Source organism: Heterocephalus glaber, unplaced genomic scaffold, assembly GCF_053883595.1.
Source record: "Heterocephalus glaber isolate CG9 unplaced genomic scaffold, H.glaber_assembly_v1.0 deba00000122, whole genome shotgun sequence".
Classification (NCBI taxonomy): domain Eukaryota; kingdom Metazoa; phylum Chordata; class Mammalia; order Rodentia; family Bathyergidae; genus Heterocephalus; species Heterocephalus glaber.
The window spans coordinates 70,137,686-70,158,445 of NW_028258138.1; the positions used below are offsets into that span (position 1 = coordinate 70,137,686).

General features: G+C 44.2%; 1 protein-coding gene across 5 annotated transcripts in view; it reads right to left on the reverse strand.

Moving 5' to 3' along the window:
• Window positions 1-12,430: 12,430 nt before the first annotated feature.
• Window positions 12,431-20,760, reverse strand: part of Gpr156 (G protein-coupled receptor 156) — a 133,832-nt gene continuing 125,502 nt past the window's right edge. For all 5 annotated transcript variants that reach the window (XM_087215923.1, XM_004835653.3, XM_021263056.2 and 2 more), the window contains one exon: window positions 12,431-17,836. In XM_087215923.1, the coding sequence (XP_087072049.1) occupies window positions 16,514-17,836 (1,323 nt within the window). In that variant the 3' untranslated portion in view covers window positions 12,431-16,513. The remainder of the gene's footprint in view (window positions 17,837-20,760) is intronic.

Genomic DNA, 20,760 nt, shown 5'->3' on the forward strand with positions numbered 1-20,760 from the left:
CAGGACGGGGCAGCTGCAGCAGCTGCTGCTCTGAGTCTGAGGAAGACATGCATTTTCCCTGAGCAGTAATTCTTGGGCTCCCTTTTCCAAAGGGGCTCTTTTTACCATCTGAGAGTTAAAACTTCAGAGGTTCAGTTTATGTAGGTGGGCCTGAAGGAAAGGGTCCTAGAAAGATTTTCAGCTGCCTTTAACCTGCTCTGGGGTTTCTGCCATTTGGTTAATTTACAATCCAGTTTTTATTGTGTTATAATATAGATGTCATATAATTTAGCATTTCAACCATTTCAAATGTAAAATTCAGTGATGTTGATGCACGTTGTTGTGCAACTATTACTACTATGCCTTGCCAGAAAATTTTATAATTCTCTCTGAAATTCCATACCCATTAAACATGAATTCCTCACTCCACTCTCTTTTCAGCCCCTGGTAACCACTGTTCCATCTTCTGTCTCTATGAATTCTAGATGTTTCCTATAAGTGGGACTGTACAATATGTGTCCCTTTCTTTAGGCGACCTCTTTTAAAGGAAATAATATATACATTACAGACTTGCTGTACTGAGTCTTCTGATGTTGACTCCTCAACACAGAGGTATAAAATCGTAAACTTACGGTCCTACTTACAGCTTTGACAGTTATAAAAGCAAACTATCAAACTAAACAAAAAAGCCCACTGAATTTTGTATAATTTAATATGAGAGATAATATTTTATAAAATAAACATCAAAGCTATTAATGATAGAAATAGTTTTGGTTCTGATTCTATATTTAGTTTGTGTTTGCATTTTGGCTTCAGTTGTTTTACTGTAGAGAACTGTTTGCTTATGTAGGTTATAGAAAATGTTACTATTAACATCAAAGCTGCTGTTGATAGTAGGATAATCAGACTACTCACTTAACCAGCAGGCAATTCTTGGAGGCCAAGTTTAATGAGGTGTTACTAGATAATAACATAAAATTATCTTTTCTTGAAGATAAAACTAGCGCTGCGGTATTACCGAAATCTGAATTAAACAGCATATAATCTAATTCTTGTTAGAATTGGGAATAGAAAAATGCTTTCTTGTGATTACCTACCTCACTTGCTGCTAATGAATTACTGAAGCAATAGAATCTGAATACAAAATTTTCATCTACTTCCGGATTCTCTTGAGTTCAACATACTTGAAAATAGATTTTGATTATTTATAGCTATGAAACAAACCATCCCAAAATGCAGTGGCTTAAAACAATATTTAGCTCCTAAGTCTAAGATGTGGGCAGGGTTTCCTCAAAATATAAGGCCATGTTCCAAGGGCAGGTGTGCAAAAAGAGCCAGGCAGAAGCTCTGTCCTTTGCATAACCTCATCTGAAAAGCTGTGTGGCATCATTGCTACCATGTCATTTGTTGAAGCTGTTGCCAAAGCCCACTCAGGGTGAAAGGAAGGGAATGCAGACTCCACTTCTTGATGGGATAGTGACAAGTTTCCAGGGAGCATATAGGACCAGGAATATTTCAGAGCTCAGTTTTGAAAAATATAGTCTTCCACATTGAGCATCTGTATGTGATGATTCAATTTTCCCACCACACTTTTCCATTCAAGCCATTTCAAAATTCTCAGGTATACAGTGGATCTTGATGTCAGATGAACTTATGAAAACACAACCTTAGGCACCGAAATTTCAGGAGTGATCCAAGGGAGTCACCTAGATGATTTAGAACAACCTAAGAACTATTCTCATATCATCACTGATAGAAAGGCAAATTTCTAGAAATGTTTAGAAAGTTTTGCTGATCCCTGAAAATAACTTTCTCATTTGGTGAACACTGATTAAGTATTAAAACAGAGGGGCAAACAGCATCCTCCCAGCCCTTGTATGGCCCACCTGTTTCCTAAGCAAAAGGTCACAGTCCTGCCATCGTAAGCAGTGTCATTTGCTGCAAGGTTCCTCTCTCTGGAGCTCTCTTGGAAAGCTGTAATTCAAGGATTTGGCCTTAGACACCTCTGTGCCTTTCCCTCAGGGATACTTCTAAAAGCCGAAAATTGTTTTTAATTATTTTCAGCTGCATGGTGGTTCTTCAGCAGGCTCTTGTTGATGTGGCTGAGATTTGTGGATTATCTTCCAAAGGTCATTAATTGGATTTTGCTCAGTGCCCAATATGGAAGACTGGACACCAGACGCAGGCTATAGTTGGTGGAAAAGAAGTATAGCGACTTTTTCCTAACTAACCATATGACTCTTCATTCTTGATTATCTAATCAGGTAGATCTCGAGAGTGCCACTCTAACAAAGCCTTTGCTAAGATCTACCTCCAACAATTTTAGTGACACAAGAAATGTATCTTCAGGTATCTCTGAGTGGCACATAATGGTTCAATTGAGATACATTGCTGTAGACTCTAGGGACATTTCAAGCACACAGGGGACCTCAATGTCTAATGAAGGTCAGCCCAGATGGCAATAGCAACTCAAACCTCTCACACCCATGGGTAACTTCTTTCTTCTTGGATGCTGGGCTTCTCATGGTTGGTTGAGGGACTACAGGCATGCAGTAGACCAGTTGGTGTGGGACTTTGGGTATCTTTAGTGAGCAGATAGGAGGGCGGTAGCAGCAGACCTTGGAGGTGGGGATGAGAGCTCTTTTGCTGTTTCTGTGGCATTTGGAAACTGAGACACTGAGCTGGGGCCTCCTTCTCCTGCGGATCCTGGTGACATGCATTCCCTCTTCCTGCTGTTCATTCCCTTCCTGAGAGCCAAGCCAAGCCTCCTCTTGGTGACTCATGCAGTTGCTGAAGAGATAATTCTCGTGTCAGCAACAGCAGCCATTGATTTGCGAGGAGAGAGTAATGACTGTTCAGAAACAAGTCTGCTCTCATCTCGAAAATGCCCCTAATTAAGAAATCCAGAGTCAGATTCTGTGTCATGGAAACATAATTTCCGTTGACTCAGAGAGTTCCAGGAATTGCTGCAGGCTATGGACCTTCTCAGTTTCCTGGGTTGAACAGCTTCACCCTTTGCCCTAAGTATTCTTGGACAAAAGTGAATTCAATCAAACATTTGTGAAATAGCTCCCATGTGCCAGGCCTGGCCCTAGAGACTCAAGAAATGGGAACAGTAACAGAGTTCCTGCCTTCAATGAGCTTACCAACAGGCAAGAGGAACTCTGAGCAGTAAACTCTGAATAGCATGTGGATCCCGAGAAAAAGGTGAAAACTTGGTTTGGACACTATTGTGGGTTGAATTGTGTTTTTCCAAAATTTGTATGTTGACATCCCCTAGTAATTCAGAATGTGACTTTACTTGGAGAAAGAGTCTTGACAGAGGTCATTAATTAAGTTCAAGTGAGATCATTAGGATGGAATGGAATCCAATATGGCTGTTGTCCTTAGAAGAGGGAAAATTTTTAAAAACCAGTATTTGTTTATGATACATGATAATTGCATTTGTGTCAGGGAATTAGTACATATGTATCATATCTTGATCATGTTTGATCCTCTTTCCCCCTTCCCTCTTCCTCTTCCTCAGATCTTTTTCCCGATCTCCAAAATGTCTGCTTCTGTTTCCTTTATTTTCTTCTTTAACTTATTTTTCTTTTGGGTTTCTCATATAAAAGAAAGCATGTGGCCCAGGCCCTACTGAGGTCCCGAGTCCCACAGAAGACGCTGAATCACACCGCTGCAGACAGGCAGCCACCTGGTTCCACACTACAAAGATGCAAAGGACCCCAGACCACCAGACCAAAGTACTGAGTCCTGCTGCTCCCGGCCCAGAGGTAGGGGCTTCTGAGCCTCGGTGCCAATGCTCCTGGTCCAGAGGAAGGGGCTTCCCGGTCACCAACCCTCCTGCTGCTCCCAGCCCAGGGGAAAGGGCTTTTGGGCCACCTTCTGTCCCGTGGCTCCTGGCGAAGAGGAAGGGGCTTCAAGGCCACCATCCTTCCCACCGCTCCCAGCCCAGAGGTAGGGGCTTCCCAGCCACCATCCCTCCCGATGCCCCAGCCCACAGGAAAGGAATTTTGGGTCACCATCCCTACCGCTGCTCCCGACCCCTGCCCCACCTCTCTCAGCTCAGAGGAGGTAATCCATGCAGGCACTAACAGTGCCCCGCCCCAGTTGAAATGAGAAAACACATAAATAAGTCTCAAAACCAGACTTCCAGATCACCTACAGCAACCCCAAAGGGAAATGAGATGGAACCCTCTGATACTCAACCACCTGGACCCACTGAACTGGCAACAAAAGGGGATCTGGAAAAAATGAAATCAGAAATAATTTCTCAGATAACAGGAGAAATTGTGCCCCTAGTGCAAGACATGATTAATAAATCTAGAGAGGAGCTCAGGAACATGATGGAATCCCAACATAAGAAACAAATGGAATCCATAAAACAGATGCAAATAGATTTCCAGGACATGAAAAACTCCACTGAAAGTCTACACAGCAGAATGAGCCAATGTGAGGACAGAATTTCAGATATAGAAGATAAGATTGCAATTAGTAACTAGGAAAAGAAAAATTGTTCCAAAATGATAAGGGAACATGAGAAATCAATCCAGCAGCTGCTAGATGATGCAAAGAAGAATAACGTAAGACAGATTGGACTCAATGAAGAAACAGGAGAGAGTGCAGATGACATAAAAAATCTCTTCACAGAAATAATGGCAGAAAACATCCCAAGTAGGGGAAAAGAGCTTGATATACAGATAAGTGAGGCATATAGGACTCCAAATAGCCTTGATCAAAAAAAATCTACACATAGGCATATAATTGTTAAGATTCCAGAAACTCAACAGAAGAACAAAGTTCTACAAGCAGTGAGAGAAAAGAAACAAATCACATACAAAGGAAAGCCCATCAGAATCACAGCAGACTTCTCAACACAAACCATCAAGGCAAGAAGAGCTTGGAGTGACATATTCCAAGCCCTAGAAGAAAACAGCCTCCAACCCAGATGGATGTACCCTGCAAAACTGTCTTTCAAAATGGATGGAGAAATAAGATACTTTCATGACAAAGAGCACCTTAGGAACTTCGTGAATACCAAACCAGCACTCCAAAGAATTTTACACAATATCCTAGGAAGAGACATTGAGGATCACAACCCCAGGAAGCAAAGCAGAATGAACCCATCTGGCATGACAAGAAATTAAATGGAAAGGGGGAGAACCCAACAAAAAGAAAAAGGCATGGCAATGACAAGTCAATACGTTTCAGTTATAACCATCAATATTAATGGTCTCAATTCACCAATCAGAAGAAATAGACTGGCAGAATGGCTCAAGAAGCAAAATCCAACAATATGCTGCATACAAGAAACACACTTCATTCCAAAGGAAACTCATAGACTGAGAGTTAAAGGGTGGAAAACAATACTCCATGTGACAGGAACCCGAAGAAAAGCAGGAGTAGCTATCCTCTTGGCAGATCAAGTAGATTTCAAACCAACACTGATTAAGAGAGACGAAGAAGGACACTACATCCTTGTAAAGGGAAGAATCCAAAAGGAAGAGATGACAATCATAAATATCTATGCACCAAACACTAGTGCACCCAACTATATAAAACAAATACTAACGGACATGAAAAGTCATATATGCACTAACACAATTGTAGTGGGGGACCTCAACACCCCACTGTCACAAATAGATAGATCAACTAGACAAAAAATAAGTAATGAAATACTAGAACTCAATTGAACTCTTGAACAAATGAACTTAACAGATGTTTACAGAGTCTTCCACCCTACAAAATCAGAATACACATTCTTCTCAGCTGCACATGGGTCATTCTCAAAAATAGACCACATACTCACACATAGAACATGTTTAAGTAAGTGCAAAGGAATTGAAGTTATTCCCTGTATATTATCAGACCATAGTGCGATGAAATTGGAGATCCATAGCAAAAGAAACTGGAAATATTTCATAAACACATGGAAATTGAACAACACACTTCTGAATAACCAATGGGTCACAGAGGAAATTAAAGAAGAAATCAGACAGTTCGTTCAATTAAATGACAATGACAATAGAACATACCAGAATCTATGGGACACAATGAAAGCAGTCTTATGAGGGAAATTCCTAGCAGTGAATATGCATATTAGGAAAACAGAATGAGCCCAATTAAACAACTTGATGCTGAACCTCAAGCTTCTAGAAAAAGAAGAGCAGGACAACCCCAGAGCTCATACAAGGGAGGAAATTATAAAGATCAGAGGAGAAATCAATGCAATGGAGACTAAGAGAACCATACAAAAAATCAATGAAGACAAAAGTTGGTTCTTTGAAAGAATCAACAAAATTGACAAACCTTTAGCCAACCTTGTCAGAAAAAGGAAAGAAAAGGCCCAAATCCATGCAATTAGGAATGAAAAGGGTGAAATGACAACAGACCCAGCAGAAATCCAGAGGATCATCAATACCTACTTCCAGAACCTATACGCCAATAAGATGGACAACACAGAAGAAATGGACAGATTCCTAGATACATATGAATTACCAAAGTTGAATGAAGAAGACCTAAAAATTCTGAACAACCCAATATCAACCAATGAAATTGAAAATGTAATTAAAAACTTATCAAGTAAGAAAAGCCCGGGCCCTGATGGCTTCACTGCTGAATTCTACAAGACATTTAGAGAGGAACTGCTGCCACTACTGTTTAAACTCTTCAATGAAATTGAAAGGGAAGCAATACTCCCAAATTCATTCCTGGAAGCAAGCATCACTTGATCCCCAAAGCAGAGAAAGAACCAACCAAAAAGGAGAAGTATAGGCCAATCTCACTAATGAACATAGATGCAAAAATCCTTAATAAGATAATGGCAAACAGAATGCAGAAGATCATCAAGAAGATCATATACCCTGATCAAGTGGGATTCATCCCAGGGATGCAGGGATGGTTGAATATATGCAAATCAATCAATGTAATACACTATATCAATAGAGCCAAGGACAAAAACCATATGATTATCTCCATAGATGCAGAAAAAGCATTTGACAAAATCCAACATGCATTTATGATAAAAACTCTACAAAAAATTGGAATAGATGGTCTCTACCTCAAACTGGTAAAAGCCATCTATGAAAAACCAACAGCCAGTATCATACTAAATGGTCACAAACTGAAATCCTTCACACTCAAATCAGGAACAAGACAAGGATGTCCACTATCACCACTCTTGTTCAATATAGTTCTGGAAACATTAGCCATGGCAATTAGACAAGAGAAAGAAATAAAAGGAATAAAGATAGGAAATGAAGAAGTCAAATTGTCATTATTTGCAGATGACATGATACTCTATATAGAAGACCCCAAGAACTCCACCAAAAGTCTTCTAGACTTAATAACCAAATTCAGTCAAGTAGCTGGTTACAAGGTCAACACACAAAAATCAATAGCTTTCCTCTACATGAATGACAGACTCACTGAGAGAGAAATAGAGCAAATAATTCCTTTCACAATAGCATCCAAAAAACTGAAATACCTAGGAATCATCCTAATGAAAGAAATCAAAGACCTCTTCTCTGAAAACTATGGCTCTCTGAAAAGAGAGGTTGAAGATGACATCAGAAAATGGACAGACATCCCCTGCTCCTGGGTAGGAAGGATTAATAGAGTGAAAATGGCCATACTTCCAAAACTGCTATATAGATTTAATGCAATTCCAATTGACATCCCAGCAGCATACTTCATGGACCTTGAGAAAACAATCCACAAATTCATTTGGAACAAGAAGAGACCCAGAATAGCAAAAGCAATTCTAGGTAACAGAGACATGGCAGGGAGTATCACAATCCCCAACCTGCAACTCTACTACAAAGCTACTGTGATAAAAACATCAGGGTACTGGCAAAGAAACAGACTTGAGGACCAGTGGAACAGATTAGAAGATGCAGAAACAACGCCAGACACACTCAGCCATCTCATCTTCGATAAAGGAGCCAAACACCCTCACTGGAGGAAAGATAGCCTCTTTAATTAATGGTGCTGGAAAAATTGAGCTTCAACTTGCCAAAGATTAAAACTAGACCTGTGATTAAAACTAGATCTCTCACCATGCACTAAACTAAAATCGAAATGGATTAAAGATCTAAATATTAAAATAGAAACTCTGAACCAGTTGGAACAGAGGTTAGGTAGAACCCTTGAAGACATCGGTGTAGGAAAAGATTTTATGAACAAAACCTTAGTTGCCCGTGAACTACCACAAACAATCAACAAGTGGGATCTCTTATTAAAAAGCTTCTGCACTACAAGAGAAACCACCAGCAGTGTGAAGAGACAACCCACAATGTGGGAAAAAAATCTTCACCTGCTCTTCCTCAGACAAAAGTCTACTATCTTAAATCTATAAAGAATTTAAAAAGATCAGACCTCCCAAATTTAAAGATCTAATCCGAAAATGTGCATCTGAAATGAACAGACATTTCTCAGACAAAGAAGTAGAAATAGCAAATAAATACATGAAAAAATGTTCAATATCATTGGTCATTCGATAGATGCAAATGAAAACAAAGCTGAGATTCCACCTCACTCCAGAAAGAATGGCTGCTATCATGAAATCAACCAATAACAAATGCTGGGGGGGCTGTGGGGAAAGAGGAACTGTTCTCCACTGCTGGTGGGAGTGTAGACTGGTGCAAGCACTGTGGAAATCAGTATGGCGATACCTCAAAGAACTAGGACTGGAAGTCCCATTTGACCCCGCTATTCCACTGCTGGGGATCTTCCCCAAAGAATTAAAAGAATCATACCACAGTGATATATGTGCGCCCGTGTTCATAGCAGCACAGTTTATGATAGCTAAAACTTGGAAACAGCCCAAATGCCCATCAACTGGAAATTGGATAAAGAACATGTGGTTTTTTAAATAAAATGGAGTACTACTCAGCCATAAAAAATGAGAAATTAGAGACATTTATAGCTAAGTGGCTGCACATTGAGGCAATACTCTTAACTGAAATAAATAGGACACACATGTATAAATACCGAATGGTTTCTCTGGTGTGAGAAACTGAAAGTGTAAATAAGGACTAAATGTATAATAGGTAATGTGAAATAGGAAGAAAAGGGGCAAAGGGGAAGGAAGTGGGAGGGATAGGGGAAAGGATAGCAGGGAATGGGGTTAATATGAGAAAATGGAAAACTAGGAACAAAATCTTTGTAAATAGGGAGGAATGGAGGGGTTGAAGGGAAGGCTGGGCAAGGGTGAAAAATAAGAACCAAGAAAGACTATGTAAAGGTGCAAATTTCCAATGATGAATGTCATTATATTGTATACCTAAAATGTACCAATGATTAGAATGAATAATCGATAATGTAAAATAGGAAGAAAATGTCCAAAGGGGTAGGGGTAGTGGGAGGGGCAGGGGAAAGGAAAGAAGGGAAAGGAAAAATGCTGAGAAATGGAAAAAATGGAAATAAAGTCTTTGTAAATAGGGAAGGGTTGAGGGGGTGAAGGGAGGGCTAGGAATGGGGAAAACATAAGAACCAAGATGCATTATGTAAAGGTACAATTCCCAATGAGAAATGTAATTGTGTTGTATACCTACAACGTACCAATAAAAAATTAAAAAAAAAAGAAACCATGTGATATTTAATCTTCTGTGTCTGAATTATTTCACTTAATAGTATATTCATTTTCCTACAAATGACTAAAATTTATCCTGTTTTATGGGTAAATAATACTCCATTATATACAGTGATACCTCAGTTCATGAATTTAATTGGTTTGGGAAGATGACCCTATTTGTGTTTGTCACCTGATGTGGAGTTTGTGAATGGAAGCAAAATTTTGTCAAACACTTTTGTTTGAGAACCGCACTGTTTGTGAACAAAAGTGTTCAGGAACCAAAGCAATACTGTAATATCACATTTTCTTTACCCATTCATCTGTTGATGTGCATTTAGGCTGTTTCTGTAATTTAGCTGTTACGAATTGCACTGTATAAACGTGTGTGCACGTACCACTGTCATATGATGACTTCAACTCTTTTGTGAAGATACCTAGGAGAGGCATAGCTGGGTCAAATGGAATTTCTATTTTTAGTTTTGGACACAAAAGTACACATAGAGGGAAGATAATGTGAAAAGACATAAGAAAAGAGGGCCATCTTTACAGCATTTCCTTCCTCCTGAGGATACAGTGCTCACCAGACTATTGGCCTCCAGAATTTTGAGAAATATACTTCTGTTCTTTATAAATTACCCTATCTGTGGTTCTATTATAGCAGCACAAAGCAGAATAAGACAGGGACCTTGCTACTTGGGTCCTGTCAGCTTAGTTTCTTCTCAGTACCTGTAAGCTCCCATCAGTCTGGGCACATAGCAGGTTCTTAGTGTTTGTTTCCCTCCTTTCCAGTGAAACAGAAGTGATTTTCTGAGATGCTACACTTCAAGTACAGTCTGAGAGAAAAATACCACCAAATTCTTTTTCATCTTCTCAGGATAATCTTTTTAAAAACAGAAAATGGGAGCAAAGAGAGAGTTGTTCCATTTTCAAAACAATCCTAGAAATCTTAATAGGGACCTATTGGACATCAGGAAGTATGCAAGATAGTGTGGAAATGTAATGAAAAAATTAAGCATGGCTCTTTCTATCCAGCCTCTGATAATCCACTTGGAGAGGAAAGCTATGATCACGTAAAAAGTTAACAATAAAGGATTTATGTAACAGCCTAAGACCAACAATAGAATTGCTGTTAGGGGGCATATCAGGAGTATATGACTTATTGCCTAATATATCCGGGGACAGCTGGAACTGGACAGAAGAAGGGCAGGCACTTCAGGCTGGGTGGTGGGAAGGAAGGTGACAGGAGCTGGTGTGAGCACAAGTGCTGAGTCCAAGCTGAATACACTGTGGAAACAGCACATTCATTTGGCAGGAGCAAGGAGAGTTTTGGGTACGCGGGACATGGGGAAAGGTAGAACTCCATACGGAGGGCCTCAGACCTCATCCTGCAGGAAAGGGGCAGTAAGGAAGCTTTTTCAGCAAAGGGAAGGTGTGAACTGAAAAGGGTGTGAACTGGGGCTCCTCCTAGTCTAGCAGATAGGAGGTTTGTCCTGTTCCTAGGTGTCACAGAGCCTTGTGGATTTCTTGTCCAGCATCTTTTTGTGCCAATGCTTGAGAAAAAGTCATTCAGCTCAAAAGCTTGGCTATGGTTTTAACAAGTAGTTTGCTTGTTTTCACTATCACACGTATTCAACATAGAACTTCCTGAATTGACCAAGCAGCTTCAGAGAGCTGCCTTCCAGCCTCCAAGACATTGATTCAATGACTCAGCACAGAGGAGTTCGCAATAGACTCACAGAACCAGAACAGCTTGCTTTTCCTAAGGAGATCTAGGTGCCCTAAGAAAAATCTCCGCCAGGGTCCCTGCCCTGCTGAATTGCAATTTCTTCCCTGTTCTGTAGCATACTTGAATGTGTGCTCTGGAACCAGCACTGGGGAATCCAAAGAGGGCTTAGGAATCAAGTTAGATTTCAGTGAAAACTCTGGCTCTGCCTCTAACCAGTTGTGTGACTTTCAGTGTTACCTAACCTCTGCCAATTAAAGTTTCTTCATCTGCGAAACAGACAATCACTACTTTGTTGGGTGGTTATGTGTTTTTGTTTTGTTTTGTTTTTCTTTGGACTAGAGGTTCAACCACCTTGTGCCTGCTAGCCAAGTGCTCTACCTGAGCTATATCTCTACTGAGCTATATCCCCAGCTGGGTTACAAGTATTAAATGAGACAAGTGTTAAATGGCACATAGAAGGTAGGTATTAGAAAATGTATAATACACAAAGAATTCTTTGTGTCTCCTAGCTCTACCCTAAGGAAAAAAAATTAATCAGATTTCTTCACTTTCCAGTGACACCTCTCCTTCAGCCCCACCTGGCATCTGAGTCCTGCAGGTGGATATGCCCCCACATGTAGTGCACTTGGCTGAGAAGGGCTCAGGAGAAAATTCTACTGCCTGAAAAATGGGCCAAACCAAAGGGCCATCCTCACTTTGCCAGGCCTATTCCACAGGAACAAATTGAAGGCAAGGATGAAAAATGTAGGTAGATAGCAAGAAAACATCAAGAGGACTTGTGAATGTAAGTCTATTTCCAAACACCTGGAAAATACATTTTATCTACTTGTTTTTATTTTATTTTATTTATTTATTTTTTTGGTATTGGGGATCGAACAAACTCAGGACCTTGCACTTGTGAGGCAGGCAGCAGCACCACTGAGCTAAATCCCAGGCCCTACTTATTTTTATGTAACATTATAATGCTTGCTACATGTAAGGGACAACCCAAGACAGTTTAAATATTAACTCATTTAGCTTTTATGAGAACCTGATGAAGATAGGTTTACAGCTTGTGAAACTGAGTCATAAAGAGATTATACAACTTGTTGAAAACCACACAGACATATGGGTGACTTTAAGCCCAGGCACTGCAGTGAGAACAGAAAATTATTGCCCCAAAATTAGTGGAGAAGAGAGCCCATCTAAAATGCCTTTTCTTGATGAAGGATTCAGATATCACAGGGGATTTAAACTGGGGTGAATCTGCAACATTGCTGTCCCCCATGTGAGCAGATGAGATGCGTAGGCCCTGCTAGACCATCCTTCTTTCCTTGATTTATTTCTTTTGATAGACATTTACAGAGGTACAGTCATGTGCCAAACATAGTGCTGGATGTGAGGGACATCAAGATTATTATAACACAGTTCGGGATGGATGAGCTTAGTTCAGTAGGGAAAGGAGAAATGAACTCACAGTCATACACACACACACACACACACACACACACACACACACATCAAAGAAGGGACTCAGCAAAGGTATCTCTGCCTTTCTTCACAGAAGAGAGCTTTATCCTCTTTCAACTCAAAATAGAAACCAACACATTTATTTACACAGAAGAAATTGCCAAGAAATGTGTACTCACCACACATGACCCCATCCTATACCACACCTCCCTCTTGTTTCTCCCTGTTCTTTAGACTTCTCTTTCTTCCTTTTTCTTTTTTCCCCCCCATCCATTTGCTTTTCTCTTAATCATCTACTGATCTCTCCAGGGCCTCTCCCAAGCACTTGTTCTCGGAGGCCCCATGTCCTGGGAAAGAAACCATGACCCAGAAGAGGAACAGCAGCCAGAGGGGGTGGAGGAACAACTTTGGGAATCTGACAGAAGGGGCTCAGGAAGGTGAGAGTGACCAAGATGGACAGATGTCTTTCTGCTAATACTGCTTGCAACTCAAGAACAAGCCAGTGATTTCAAAGGCATGTTTAAGACCTTCATCAACAGAACTATCTTGTCTCTTTTCTATTAACTCCATTACCCTATCCCACCTTTCCCCCAAGAGACTTAAAACTCTTCTGAATTCAGTTACTTCTAGGTCTGGCAGTGATGTTTCATGTTTTTTACTCCTTCGAAGACAGAGAAACAAGAGGGCCCCATCTCCGATTTGATGCTCTGCTCTCGCCCCTGGGCAGGGTCTTTGTCTTATTTCTTTGCCAGCCTCAGTTCCAGAGACATGAGGATGGGTAGTTAGAGGAGGGACAGACCTGGAATCTTCAGAGGAGACACCTCTAAATATAATGCCCAGGGCTGGGGATTTAGCTGAGCGGCATGGCGCCTGCCTCGCAAGTGCAAGGTCCTGAGTTCGATCCCCAGTATCGGGAAAAAATAAGTAACTATAATGCTCAGAAAAGTATCCATTAGTATGTGCATTGACTTTTCTCTTGATCATTGTCAAAGTGATATGGCACTGTAAAAAGCATGCCTTCTACATGTGGTGCTTTTTCCCTCCCCTGTAAACTCCAGTAAGGTCAAGGTGATCCTTTAAGGAAACAAGTTTTGGGACAGGCCACAAAACAGAGACAGACTTTATTATCAGGATGGACACTTCCAACTCTAAGATTTTCAATCATCACAGAACATATTCGGGGGTCAGGATCGGGCCTGGCTGCATGCCCTGCTTGGGACCCACAGAGACAGAGCTGGGATGACGGCAGCAGAGGCGTTGTTTACTTCTCCAGGATTCCTTTGCATAATTTATGGCCCCTTCTTCAAGAGCATGCCAAAAATCATGGCACACTCATCCCTTTGAGAACTGAAAGCTTTAGGAAAGGAGTTGGCAAGAAGAGGTCGTGGTGCATACAATCAACAGCAGATTGAGAGACAGGCAGTCATAGTTCCTGGCACATAGTTTGTGAACCAAATGATATGTCAGGAGTATTTAGGAGAGACTCTCCACCTTTCCCACCAGGTCTAGCACAGCTTACAAAGTCTTATTAGGTGGAGTGGATAGTAGAAGCCTCTATATAGCCGAGTCTAGAACATGATTACAAAACACCTTCCTAATTTAACCAGGGGATTGATTTTAGCTGGGGATGCTCAGGAAAGGCCAAAAAGAAAATGTGTGCTCCACCTGAGTCCTGAAGGACAAATAACTCACCAGGTACATGGAATGAGGGATGAAATTCTAGATGGAAGAAGGATGGGGGCCGTGGAAAGGCTGGGACTAAAGGTCTAGTAGCAGATGGAGGGAGAGGCCTAGAAGAATGGCCAGGGTGAGAGCTTGCAGGTGCCATACTGACAAGCAGTAGGTGCTACTGGTGGCACCTGGAAGGAAGAGGGGAGCTGGAGGAGGTGAAGCCCAGCCACCGGCCCCTCAGTGGTTGGGAGGTATCTAGGGTCTCCAATGTTGCTTCTTTCCACTAGTGAAAGTGTTTCTGGCAGAGGTCGCTGTACCCAGAGACTACAGAAAAACCTGCTACAAATGGAAGTTTGGCAGCAGATGTGCTAGGAACCCAGGGGAACACCAAGACGACTCTGATGTCCTCTGTTTCTGCTTCTTTGGGTGCTCAGTCTTCCTAATGTCCCTCCTCCCCAGCCCAAGACTACAATTTCAGAAGACACTTGCCTTAGCAGTCAAATCTCTTTTATTAAGGTACTGCTTGGACAGCATACAAACAACACATGCAGAGACTATAAACCCACACATGGAAAAAATTATGAAATCTGTATTTGAAAGTAGACAGTAAACCACCTCCTGGTTTAGCATCTGGAGGATCACAGGGTGTCAGCAGACTTGAAAGTGTGATAAATCTGAAAAACTTAGTGCCAAATATCCCCCTCCCAGGCCCTAACTCCTTCACAAAAACCACAGATGCACACACAGAAGGGGTGGGGAGACCCTGTAAATGACAACCAGTTCAGAAATAAGGGAGGTGAGCCCAGCTTGCTCTCCCTGTGGCTTTGGTCAGAGGCGAGTGCCTGCCACTCATCCTTACCAACTTCCCCACTCCTTGAAGGTTCAGGGAGGAAGTGGAGGCCAGGAGCCCAGTTTTGTCAACCCAGGCTGCAGGGTGAGCACCTCACAGCTGTCTCACACCACCTTTGCTATATGATCTGCCTGCTCAGCCGCCTCACCTGCCACCCTGGAAGAGTGAAGAGATACACCCCTAGGAAGTCCACCAGCCAAGAGGACTGGGAGCCATGTGCAAACTCTCCATCAGCCACTCTCTGGCAGTGTGATACTTGGGAAGTGACCTTAGTCTCTAAGCCTCAGATTCCCATCTATAAAAATGAATGTCTACTTCACAGGGTTATCCCAAGAATTACTGACTTTTGATCTTGCCAAGTGCAGAGCCAACTCAAGTGAAATGTTCACAACCTGTTTGCTTTCTTGTGTTATCACTCCTTTTTCCCATTTCCCCAGTTTGTCTCCAGGTTTGTGTGTGTCTTTGGTGGTCATGTGACCCCAGTGGCACTGAAAGCACCTCGGGACCAGCAGCTCCTTCCTACCCCAACCCTTACTTCCTCCCAGCACAACACCATGCCACTGGGAGACCTATGGGGATGAGCCACATGGCCAGGAGACAGTTTGAGTGAGCACAGCAGAGACCTGCACAGCGGTAGGTACAGAGGATCTGATCGTCTCAGAGACAGTGATGAGATGGCATGAGGGTGGACACAGGAAGGCTAGTGAGGCAGGCAGGGTGAGGGGGGCTGGCAGAAGCTGGAGCACAGGCATGACACTGTTTATAATTTCAGTAGAAAAAAGACAACCCCTTCTAGAAATGAAAGGACCAGGGATGTTCTTGGTAAGTCTGCCCACCAGAAGGCGAGCTTCATGGATCATAGCCCACAATTTAGGTTCTGCAGAAATCTCCTGTCCATCCTCCATCTTTCTGTCCATCCGGCCATCCACCGGTATACATTAAAAGTCTTGGAGGATGCAGCCTGACCTAGAAAGAAAACTGTGTGCTCATTTAGCACCTTTTATTAGAGGAGTTGGTATTTTTTATAGTCACTCAACTGGAGTCATTGACAGTAATGCTATGAGATAGGAGGAAGACAGACAATACCCCTCTTTTTACAACTCAGGAAGTGCTCAGAGTTTCACAGTGAGTGAAATGTGGTCAGGGCTGGTCAAGTGCAGGGCCCTGAGTGTTCCCCAGTGACCAGACCCTTGCTCTCCTTCTGAAGGCCTTGCTTCAGCTCAACCTGGACTGATGTCTTCAGCCAGACTGACCCTGCTGCTTTTCATACCAGTGTGGGTTTCAAGTCATCTTTGAAGTTCACAATGGGCTTGGAGTGGGCCCACAGCTTTTCCCATGAGGCCAGTCCTGCAGCAGGTTCAGGGTCAGTGTCTGACGTGCCACTGTCACTGGAGTCAGAGGAGCTCTGGAAGCAGATTTCACAGTAGGGCCTGTGGCAGTGGCAGAAGAACTCGTCTGAGCTGCTGGACTCAGTGTCGAGGTAGTTACACTGAGAAGACAGGGAGGGAGAGCCAGGGGCTCCTGGGAGCTGAAGCTGCTGCTGCTTGGGCAGGACTGGTGAGGTGGACAGGTATGGGCTCATGGGCCCCTGTGCCCAGGCAGAGGCTGAAGGCTGGGGAGGAAAGGCTGCACTGCTTGCCCTGGCCCCCTGAGGCTCTGCTTGGCCTTGTTTGCTGCCCAACCTCTCTTGAGGATCTGGGAGAAGTGAAGCCTTCCTGGAAGAGGGCCTTTGTACCTTACAATCAGTGGTTTGGTGATCCAGTCCGGGACTGTCCCCACTCTGTATATTCAGCCCACTGTGTGTCCCAGAAAGAGTCTGATCTGTCTGATGCCCCACATAGGAGGGCACAGAACCAGGTAAGTGAGAGCGAGCCCGCTGAGCTGTCCGCCTCCTCCTCACTATGTAAGGGCTGAAGCCCAGCTCCCTGGAGACTGGCATCTTCTGTGGGCTGTGGGCAGCACTGCCCTTCCAGGGCTGCTGGGGACAAGACAGGGAGTTGGGGAAGGGAGCCCCGCGGTTCAGGCCCAGCTCTTGTATGACTTCCTGAAGTTTTTCCCTGACCACCCAACTGACCCTAGGGAGCCTCTCTAGGGGCTCCTCTGAGCTCTGCCTCTGTCTCTGGGGATCTGAGGCCCCTCTGCCTGGGACGAGACTCTGGCTGGGGGCCATGGGCCCATGGTCTCCTCTTTGTGAACCCTGGCTCTGCTCAGCCTGTGGCTTCTGGCTATTATTCAGGTCTAGGTGATCAGAGAAGTCTTTCAAGTTAGGTGTCTTCTTCAGGCCTAGGGAGGGGCTGGCGTTCCTCCCAGGGGCCCGGGGGCTTTGCGTGCCTGCGGAGGGCCCTGAGGTGCAATGGGAGTCCTGGGCAGCTGTGTCAGGGTCTTTCTGTGGAACAGAGGGGCATTCTGAGGGTCCCTGTGCCAGGCCAGGGACAGAGGCTGCAGCTGGGATGCCCTCGCCCTGGGAGGAGGTGGGAGGGACAGCCCACTCTGGGGGATAACAGGCACACTCAGCAGACATCAGCTTCACTAGCTTCTCTTTGGCATTGTTTACCTGCTCCTGCAGGCTTTCAATCACTGCATTTTTCTGTAAAATAAAAGCAAATCTGTCAATAAAAGATGCTAAGAGTTCCATACTGCCTCCCATGGTGGTGAAGTGTGGCACTGCAAGATGTTGGTTTAAATCCCATTTCTTCCCAATGCGTGCTGGTGACCTCCAGCCCCGAGGGAGCAGGTGAAAAGAGTAGAGATACACAAAGCACTTAGCACAAGTGACATGTGGTGCCTAATATGGTTGCTATAGTCTCCATTTCCCCCTTCCATCTCTCTGTGAGAGGAGGCCCCTGCCTAGCTGCTTCTGGGGGCTGCAGCATCCTGTCACCTCCCCTAGATCTCACAGGGTTGGGTCACTCTGCAAGACACCAGCATGGACAGCGTTTGGTATAGTCTAACTCCAGGGTGTTCACACTTTTGCGAACTACAGAAGAATCTGAAGCACATCTCCAGGGGATGAACAAGTGGGGAAACAAATATTTTTCCTCTTGCTAAATAGTCCAGAAAATGGCAAAACAGGGAGAAGGGTGGAGATTCCTGAGCCAAACAAATCAGACTGGAGCCAGAAGGGGCCAATGAGAATCTTGGGTTGTGTCATTGCCTCCCTCAGCTGGGCCTCTGGAGGTGAGATGCCAAAGCTACCATCTGGCAATGTCAGCTGTGAATATCTCCTGGCGAAGTATATGCACCAGAATTACTGTAGAAACTTAAGACAAACAAACAAAAATATTGGGCCAATCGCTGTAGAATGGAGTCCAGAAGTTGAATGAAGATGGGGCAGCTCTGCCGCTGAGCTGCCCACCTGCTGCATGGGTGTTAGTGAATAAACAGGCTGTGCCCAGGACAGCTGGCAGGTGACAGCTGCAGAGGTGTGTCCATCCTAACTACAAGACTGTGGGGGCAGGCAGTGGGAGCAAAAGTATCGGCAGTGGGCATGCAAGGTATGACTGTACCCGTTTTTTGTTTTGTGCAGTGGATTGTATACCTCAGAATGTATGTCCCTCTTTGGAAAGTCCCGAAGCTCAAAGGCAGGGGAGCAAACCTGAGGTCTTCCTGGGGAACAGACGGTCTTGGGGCAGATGGCACAGGGTCAAGACTTTGGAGAAGGCTTGTGTTCTAGGAAGGGCTTGTCTGATACCCAAATGTTGCCTTTTTGTTGGGAAAGAGGCTGAGGATGAGCATTTGAATGGCCATCTACCGTGCCCTAGAAACAAAAGGATGTTCCTTTGTTTAGGATAACTAATACAAGTTGCCCAAGCTGTGGTTACTTCTCAAATTTACATGGAAGAGTTGCCCAGAAATGATCCTTTAAGGGGGCAGTAACTGAAGGGAAACAGTAATAATGAGGCAGCGACAGCAGGCAGATCCACTGCTCCCATGGGTAAGCAGAAGAGATGTTTCTGCTAGGTTACATCCTCCCCATTTCACTCTGGTCTAGTCTACTTCCTGACCACCAGGAGAAAGGCCAGGAGCAGTGAGGGACTGGTGGCTCAAGTGGAAGGGACTTTCAGCTAAGCACCTGCCTGCCCTGTCTTCCTCTCCCTGCCGGCAGATCAGTAAGGTCTGGGCATTTCCTGAAGAGTATGGTTGATCAAAGGCCCACCAGGAGCAGAAGGGATGAGTAACAGGGAAACACTGGGCTCTGCCTGGTGTCTGGGATCTGCTGTGTGCTGCTGGTGTCTGGGATGTCTCCCTCTCCCTCTGAGCATCTCACAGGGTGACTGTGATGGCTGCACAGGGAACCCCATGCTCTTCCCTCCTCCACTAGTCCCTGCTCCTGAAGCCTACTGTGCTTCAGAGGCCACTACTGCCTCACTGAATCAGGAAAAGGCCATTAGCTGATGACAACTCTCCCTGCGGTGAAATCTGGGTGATGCCTTTTGGCGCCTTATCCACAAATTCCTTTGAGTATTGGAAAACAGTAGAAGCCTTTTGCTGGGAAGAATACTCTTCTTCTGGCAAACCAAACATCTAAAGCTGCCCAGGGCCAGATTTAGAAAGATTAACATAAACAGTAAATTTCCTTTTTCCCATAAAGGAAATGGGACTCTGTGTTCACCATGGCTGATACTAATTAGAGGTGTAGTGTGAGGCATCACCACCATGAGACCCAAACTGACCTGGCAGCTGGTTGGCAATGAGCTTATTAATGGTCACTCTCGGCACATGGAGAAGTTAAGGGCCACAGGTCCACCACAGGGTGCAGGGCCTAAGCAGAAGTAGACCTAGCTTCTCTGTTCTTTGGTGCCAAGAAGACAAGTTGCAGGCCAGCTTCCTGTGCTGCAGAGTATGGAAGCTTCTGGTTGCTACCAGCACACAGACAGGGAGGCCAGTAACAGCTTCTGGGGGACCCCTGGCTAAGAGGGCAAGAGGGGCAAAAGCGAGAAGATATCCTGGCCAAGTAATAGGAAAAAGGAAAGTGCTAGGTACCAGAGGGGGCTGCAGAGGAGGAAAAGGTAAACCAGGAGGCTGGAGTCAGCACTCATGCACATACCAGGGCAGAAGAGGTTTGTGTTTATCTGAGAGGCAGGCAGGGGCTGATGCCAGGTCATGGACACTGGACTCTCCCTCACCCCCTCGGGGCCCCAGGATGGGCTGTTCTCGGGTCTGGTCTGAGAAAAGTGTTCTAGGTGTAGCAGGTGCTGGGGAGGCAGCCTCTTACCACCTCTGCCTCTGTATGCCTTAAGGCTCTTCTCTCAGACTTGAGGAATCTGTTTGGATAGAGCAGATTCAGCTACTGCATGGGAACAGAGCAGTGTGGCAGAAGTACAAAATGTACGTCACACGTTACCATAAGGCTAAGGACTCAGTCCACTTGGCTGTTCCAGGGTAAGCTGACTGTAACTGAAAACCATCCTGGCTGTTCCAGCAAAGTCTCTGGCCTTCTGTGTAGCTGAGGGTGGGGGGAATACAGAGTGTTGAGGGCAAGGCTACTCCCTTGCCAGGTGGGAAGAAGTC